Source organism: Colius striatus, chromosome 1 (genome assembly GCF_028858725.1).
Source record: "Colius striatus isolate bColStr4 chromosome 1, bColStr4.1.hap1, whole genome shotgun sequence".
NCBI classification, from domain to species: Eukaryota; Metazoa; Chordata; class Aves; order Coliiformes; family Coliidae; genus Colius; species Colius striatus.
Genome location: NC_084759.1, coordinates 175499108 through 175506771, shown reverse-complemented (window position 1 = coordinate 175506771; position 7664 = coordinate 175499108). Strand labels below are relative to the sequence as shown.

Sequence of the window (7664 nt, the reverse complement as noted above, 5' to 3'; positions counted from 1 at the left end):
ACTTTACTCAAAATACTCACTCATCATATTGCTCTTGTTACTATTTATACAAATGATTATAAAGATTGGAAAGGAACTACTTGGAAGAATTTGCAATACAAAAGACATGCAGAGGTGGGAAGAAACATTGAAATGCTAAGACATAAAATCACTTCCCAGAAGTCAGATATCCCAGTTTGTTTTATTAGGACTTGGACCTTTCTAGTTCGATGCTGTCAAATGTTTTATTTGCTTCTCAAGATTCACACAGACACAGCACGAAACATCCCAAGTACGGAATTAAGTATATTTCACCCTGGCCTATGTTCCAACTGGAGAAATGGAGTTTTTGAAATCAGAAGGCAGTTTTGCTAGTATCAGGTACCCATTTTCTCCTGCCATGCAAAGGCTAGCAGGGTGATTATAATGCAAAGTGGAAATACTTCACCTCTTCCTCTACTGCCTCCTGGAGTTTGCCGATCTGTCTGGATTCAGATATTGTGAGTCTGGAAAACAGACTTCAACGGTACTTTAAATTGTGACAAGTAACACACAAGTTAAAAAGCTGCTCTTTTATCCCCCATAACGTGGACATCCTATTGTTCCTTTGCAAATGATATTTTGCAAAATGGAAGCAGCTAAATTCCTTTTCATAGGAAATGCAAGTGCTGACATTGTTTATGTGATGGCAACTTCAGAATTTATACTGGGTTGTGCTTTTCTTTCAGTTATATCAAATGTCACTGAGAAGCAATGCTGGAAGTTCAAAAGATAAACAATGAAGAATAGTCTTCTAACATGTTCCTGTCATATACTCTATGAGTGTGTTAATTTTTGCTTGAATGATGAAACAGAGAGACCTGTAAAACAACAACCTATTTGTAATGGGATTCTGCACATATGGTTGTGATATACAGGCTCATCTGAGATGTGGAAAGGGCCCTGCCAGTGTCAGTGTAATAAATACTGATTTTAGGGACAAAATAAGGGGAATCATTTGCCCAGTGACAGTGCATGTGAGCAGCAGGATGTGACAAGTGTTGTGTTGTGTCTCAGCCTGCATACAGCCAGGATGGGATGTCTTGCCAATCAAGGTCAATCTGTGCACACACAGGGAATGATGAAAGGCAGGTGGTGGGAGAAATGCTGCACTCCCTCAATGTATTGTGCCACATGACACTGGCCATGTGCCTGAGCAGCCATGGAGGTAGCTGTGGACATGCAAAATCCTGGGCTGGGGCTGCCTGGCAATTTTCTGCCAGGCATAGCATATGGGAAATCGCTGCTAGGAGACCTGCTGTAAACTAAAGTTGGTCAATGTAGTCAGCAGTCTCCATAAGTAGAAGAAAGCTGGGGATTACTGTGATCTGGGCGGCCTCGTTGCAGAGCAGCAGCTCCCAACAGTGAGCACGTGGCACCAGGAAAGGTGCCATACCCGTGCCCTAGTCTGGTGATGGGGCAAGAAGGTGGAGCAGGGCTTCACCTTGTGTCTTTGATCCCATTACTTTATGAGGCATAGACAGAAAAGTTTCTTTTGCCTGTGCACTTCATCTGTGAAACCTTAGTCTTGTGCCAGTGGCAGCATGCTTCAGTGTATATAAGGCACAGCTTGGCATAGGCCCCTCAGTACTGCAGGAGCAGGATGCTGGCATCATACCTTTGCCCCCAGCCTGGCTGGTGATGGCTGTTTTAGTCTGGAGACTAGGACAGTCTTTTGTCTCTTTCCAAAAAATGGTGTCAGAAGACAATGATGGTGTGGGTGGAGGTGGGAGTCTCTGAGATGCACACAGGTGTTTAGTAGGGCCTTCTTGTTTTTCTTGGTCCTGTAAGAGACCAAGATGTGTAGAAAGTGGCCCAGGGGCACCCACTGATATCCAGATTATCTTTCCCACTCCTCACTGTCCTTTCTTCTGTAGAAGAAAATGTGGAGACATGGGAGTGTAGAAACAGAGGTGCTGCTTGTGTGCAAGTGTCAGTCAAGGCCACAACTGTGAGTCTAGGTGAGTGCCACCAAATGACTGCTGCAAGAGCCCTGCTGAGGGACTGAGGCTGTGCCAAGGTGTGATGGAGGCCAGCTGCCCTGCATGTGTCCCTCTGAGAGCCCAGGGAGGCAGCAGGAGCCCACAGGAGGCACAGGCAGGGCAGCCCTCCCAGGATGGCACTTGCTGGGCTGATCACAGCAGCAGTCTGCTGCCAGGCAAAGCTCCTCAGCTCATGTGGCTTCGAGCACATCAGGATCAGGGTGATTTATTCAATTAGCAGAACCTAACTAACCAGCAATCAGTGGACTATACAATCAGGTTTAATACTAGCAATACAGCAGATAAACTGCATTACTAGACTCAGAAAATGTTAATAAACACCAATAAAATCCTAAACAAACTTCTAGCTGCAAAGTCATCTGGTAATCCATACTGATACACATGTGTGCATAGCTGGGGCATGGGCTACACACACATTAAGTTGTCAGGGCCAACTGCTTCTCCAGCCTACCCTGATCCCTGGCAGGATGATCACCTGCTGTCTGAGCCTCCCCTAGCACCCCACTGCCCATCAGCTCACTGAGAGTGTGCTCTACATGGAGCTCTTTTCCCATGGACAGAAGTATCCTCTCTATGCCTAGGCCACTGCTCTGTCTCCCGGTCTTCCTTATCCCATTATCAGGACTCCGTTTAACAGAGTTACAGTCTCCCTTCAATGTACCTTCTTGGCACATCAAAGCCTTGGGCTTTAGCTGGCTTTACCCCTCTTGTTTCGGTATCACTGGCACATTGCTGCAAAAACAGGCTCTTCCCGTGAAAGCACAGAATTAGTGTGTGTGTATTTTGTGGAAAAAACTTTTATTCTGTGGATCTGCTAGCAATTGCTCCGAGTCAGTCTCAGAAATGTCTCTGTGAAGGCTTGCCCCCTTTGAAATGTCTTCATTTTCATGCAGAGTCATGATGTTCTGCTCCGCAGAGAAATGCTATGGTGATGGGCACCCTGCCCACAATGGTGGATGTGGTACAAGGCAGGTCAGCAGTGCCTACCACCTCATACCTGAATGCCATGATTTTGTTTTCTCTGAGAGTGCTGGTGACAGGCATAGGTTTTGGCAGAACCAGTGCTCCAGTAACTCTTGTGGATTCAAAGGGAGGCGCGTCTGTCTGAGACTCCAACCTCGTCACTTCACTTCGGTCTTCCAAGGAGCGTTGTTGTCCCCTGCTGCTGAAGCCACTGTACAGGACAATGCAGTGTACAGCAAAAACAGCCTTTCTAACATACTTGCGTGTCTTGTTGTCAATATCTGCCGTGAAGGCAATGCTTTCTCCGGGGCAAAATATGTTCTTCTCCAGGGAAATATGAAGGGTCACAGAGCCATGACAGAAGCAGCAGAAATAAACTACATCCTTCCTAGCTTCTGCCACTAGTGAGGCCTGCATGGAGAAGGTAAGCAGAAAGGCAAAGCATGTTGAATGCTTATGGCTAGATATGGGATGATTCCCAAACACCACAGCCACAAACTCCTAATATAACAGCTGAAGTTGATCAACCCTTCAAAAAAGCCCCACCATTAACCCACAGCACAGTCTTCCTCGCTGGTTCTCCTGAGCATTTGTGCAAACAATTCACGTGTGTACATGTAAATATTGTCACCTTTAGCTATATTCATACTCAGATTTAAAGGCAGGCCACAAAGTTATTAGAATCATTTTGCTTGATGACTTTTGACTGACTGTCCCATTCTAGGCAAAGTTCAGTAAAAAGACATCTTCTATTTGGTGATATTTGCCCAAGGCTTCAATTTCAAAGCAAGAGAATAACCTCCCTTTTCCCTTATCCTGGATCACAAAACACTCCCTGCATGTCACTCTTGAAGTCCTACAATGCATCTTATATGCTACCCCCAAAAAATAGTGGTACATGGCTTAGGAAAAAATGGCAGACAATTGTCTTTTTAATTCTAAAAGGAGGAAGCTCAGAGCTAAAAATTTGTAGACACTCAGTAGCAAACAGTTCCAGGTCTGGATCAGAACAGGGTAGGTCTTTGTGTCTCCAGCTCAGATAGCTTGTTTCCCATACCTTGTCTTTCACATGTCTTCTGTGGTCACCAGCAGTTCCTTGCAACAGTAAACATCTCTCTTCTCTAGCTAAAAGAGTGTGGCGGCTGCAGCAAGTCCCTTGAACAGAGTAGGAGATGCAGCCAGTTTTGCTGGTGAAAGTGGAGGGAATACTTGGAGGAAAGCTGAAGTGGAAATCAAAGGTGTGGACCCCAGAATCCAGCCAGCCATCTGAAAGTCAAACAACACACTGCTATCAGAAGCCTTTTAAAAAAATTAAGATATTTGTACTTCATGGAAACCATGGTGTTTGTCCCAGGATCCAAGGTATTCTGGCCAATTGGTATTACACCCAAAGGGCCATAAGAGGCATGGGGTGAGGTGGACTGTGCATTGCCCCTGCAGGTCAGCTGCTGGATGTATGGACTAGTTAGCAGACTTAAGAACCACTAATCTGCCTCATTTTAACACTAGGTCAATAAATCTGCTGCTCCTCACAAACTTTTTAGCATTTTCACTTGTCATAATAGAATGCCACAGACTTTGAGCTATGCAAATAAACACTGATAGGGTTTTAAAGAGTTGTAGTAGTTCTCACTCTTCTTTTATCATTGCTACAACGCCTGTGCATATGATCTGAAACCTTTGTTTCTCCTGTGCAAAAGACCCCACTCACAATAAAAATAGTATTTGACACTTTCTCTGCACAACTGCAAGACTGGAAGATTTACAACCCCTTCCTTCCAATGCCTTTGCTTCTGTGCCACTCCCTCTTAATCAAATTCACTTTTGTGTGGGTGAGGTCCCATGGACTATACTGAAAGACTGTCTCACCTATGCAAGGATAAGTTCCCAGCAAGGGAGATCATAGCTGCAACTGTAGGGAAAGCATAAAGAGGCTGCTGGTAGGAGTGTTTTGAGGGATCACCTTTCTATGAAGGACACAAGAGTTTTTCTTGGGTGTAATTGAGAGTGCACAGCAGTGCTTGAAGAATTTCAAACTGTCCAGAGTGTTGTAAGCCTCTGGTTTGCTCTGACTGGGAGGGGTTTCTTCTGGTGATGAGAATGGTTATCCCTGGTAGCAATGAAACGTATCTTTTCCTTTTTTGTATCTAATTACGCTAGAGCTGTTACCAGACACATTCAATGTCTGCCAGGAGTTAGTTCCTCCAGCAGTCTTTATCTCACAGAGAGACAATCCTGAGTTTCTCGTGCAGTGGCAGGGCTTATCAGAGTTAAAAAGAAATGTCAGCAGGCACCTGGATGCATGGATATACACTTCTCACAGAGACATCAGATGTGACCCAAGCAGGGCATGTGGTAAGATCAAATACCAACTACTAACATGCTATCAAGAGCATATTAGCAGCTGAGTATCAAAAGCTGACACAGGCAGCAATCTGTTCAAACATACATTCCTTGTATGATAACAGCAATGGGGTGCACAGAGTATTCAGGGTAAGAAGGGTCAGGTCAGTGACTTCTTTCATGTTTTTAAAAGGGCTTTCTTAGACTTGTTAGAGCACTGCTAACAGAGATGTAATCAATGCTGGAAAGCAGGAAAGACTGAGATACAGTAGTAAAAATCTGTTATTAAGCTGTACTGTATTGGCAAGTCTTGATGGATGTGGGTGCTCAACCCTTTTGAAAGCAGGAATATCTGGCAGAACACAGATTCAAGTGTGTCTTTAAGCAACACCAATTTGAACTTTATCTGAAAAGATCTAGAAATGAAGTGCTTTACAGCTACTCAGTCTTATAATGGCAAAAAAAAAAAAAACCCAAACCCTACACTCAGCCTTTCTCCCTCTTTTCTGTCCAGGCTGTATCATCTGGTAGATTACAAGAAGAGTCAATGTGCTGTCATACATCAAGGCTAAGATTCTAATGCATGTGCATGGTGAAAATGACCTTTGGGTGAGGTAGAGTCTTCAAGTCTGAGAGGAAATGAAGTCTTAACACTCTAAACTGTAGCTCACAGTTTTCACAAATTGGCAGTCTAACTTCAGTTCTCAGCAGACCCTAAGAAAGAGGAGCTGAGAAAGTGGAGTGCACCTCCTAGGAGTCTTCCATTTGCTTTAAACATCCCCTGGAATAATTTACTGTGTTAGGTGATTGTTATATCCCACTGACTTTACTCCTTTTATTAAGTCTCTACATTTTAATAGTTAGCTTTGATTTAATCTGTGTACATTTTGAGGTGCATGATACCTGAAGGAAAGGTGCAAAGAAGATAGAGCCAGGTTCTTTTCAATGACAAAAGGCACAGACTGAAACACAGGAGGTTCCCTCTGAAACACTTTCTCTCTGTGAAATGTTGCCCAGGGAGGTTGTGAAGTCTCCTTCCATTGAGAAATTAAAAAGTCAATTGCATATGGTCCTGGGAAATTGTTTCTGGGTGGCCTTGCTTGAGCAAGGGAGTTGGATGACCTCCAGAGTTTCCTTCCAACCTCAACCATTCCGTGAGTCAGTGAAATAATCACACTTTTTCAGATGTTTTCAGTGCACATTTCACATTTTTCTTGTCTCTCTAAAGATACAGCAGTGACTCTAATAATGCGTTTACTGTAGTTGCAAATATAACAAAGCCTATATATTCGGTGGATGCTTGCTGACATATAAGTCAACAGCAATGCTGAAGGCAACTGTTTTAGGTGACCACAGAATGCTTCAGTGAAATGCTCGTGACTAAAAGGTTCCAACCTGCTGTTAGGCAGGTTGTGAAATATTTCTGTGTAACAAATATTTGCTTCACAGACACTAACTCATGCTTTCTACACAAGACTACTGATCACTGCACAGCCCTCGTTACCATGTGATGTAGTGGAAAGGAGTATGCCATGGACATTGGCAAATTGAATACTTCCTCCTCCCTGGAAATGGTCTGACCCCACCTTTCCTAGCCCAACACTAGGATGCTGTTCAGCTGTCTCATTCCAGTATTTTACCTTCTATGTGGAAATCCTTTGTTTTGGAGACATAGACAGCCTGGTTGGTGCAAGCTGTACTCTTGTAGTAGTCCAGTTCAGGATTATCCTCCTCAAGCCACCTCAGGCAGCCTCTTCCCACAAGCTCCACCTTCACAATAGGGTCCACCAAGGTGCTCCTCAGGTTCAGGACCAGCTGGCCGACTATACTAGAGCCGGCCAGATGCACCTCAACCTCAGGCAGCACCAGGTTAATTGCTCTTACTGTAGACATGAGGAAAGAGCATGAGCTGAGTGCTGCTGCAGCTTAGAGATTGTCTTCTCCAACCCTACCTACCCTATGACACTGGGGTTTGTGAGGTCACAGCATGGGGGATGGGTGCAGCATGCCCCACAGGGAGGGAGCTCATCTCTCCAAGCTATGCCAGATGGAATAGGACATATTTATCTGATTGTTAGCAGTACCTGACTAAGTGGCAGGCATTCACCTGGGCATTTAGGATCACTACCAGCAACAAAGCAGATAAATCACTATTCAAGACACTTAGGAAATGTTGATACACACCTAGAAATGTCTAAGCACTCTTCAATGACTAATCCCTGAAACTTCTCACACACACATGCGTGGTTAGGTGCACTTCATTTCTCTTGGGTGCAGTTTCCCCAACTCATTCACCTTTCCTTGGGGAGACATGGATGTTCTGTGTGCATGCTACCC

General features: G+C 44.4%; 1 protein-coding gene across 1 annotated transcript; it reads right to left on the bottom strand.

Annotated features, from left to right (window-relative positions):
- Nucleotides 1-2906: 2906 nt before the first annotated feature.
- ARRDC5 (arrestin domain containing 5) lies at nucleotides 2907-7220 on the bottom strand. Its single transcript, XM_010198120.2, has 3 exons — nucleotides 6968-7220; nucleotides 4042-4250; nucleotides 2907-3395 (listed from the first exon to the last, which is right to left on the bottom strand). Exons 1-3 carry the CDS (start codon nucleotides 7218-7220, stop codon nucleotides 2907-2909), a joined length of 951 nt encoding a protein of 316 aa, XP_010196422.2.
- Nucleotides 7221-7664: the final 444 nt, after the last annotated feature.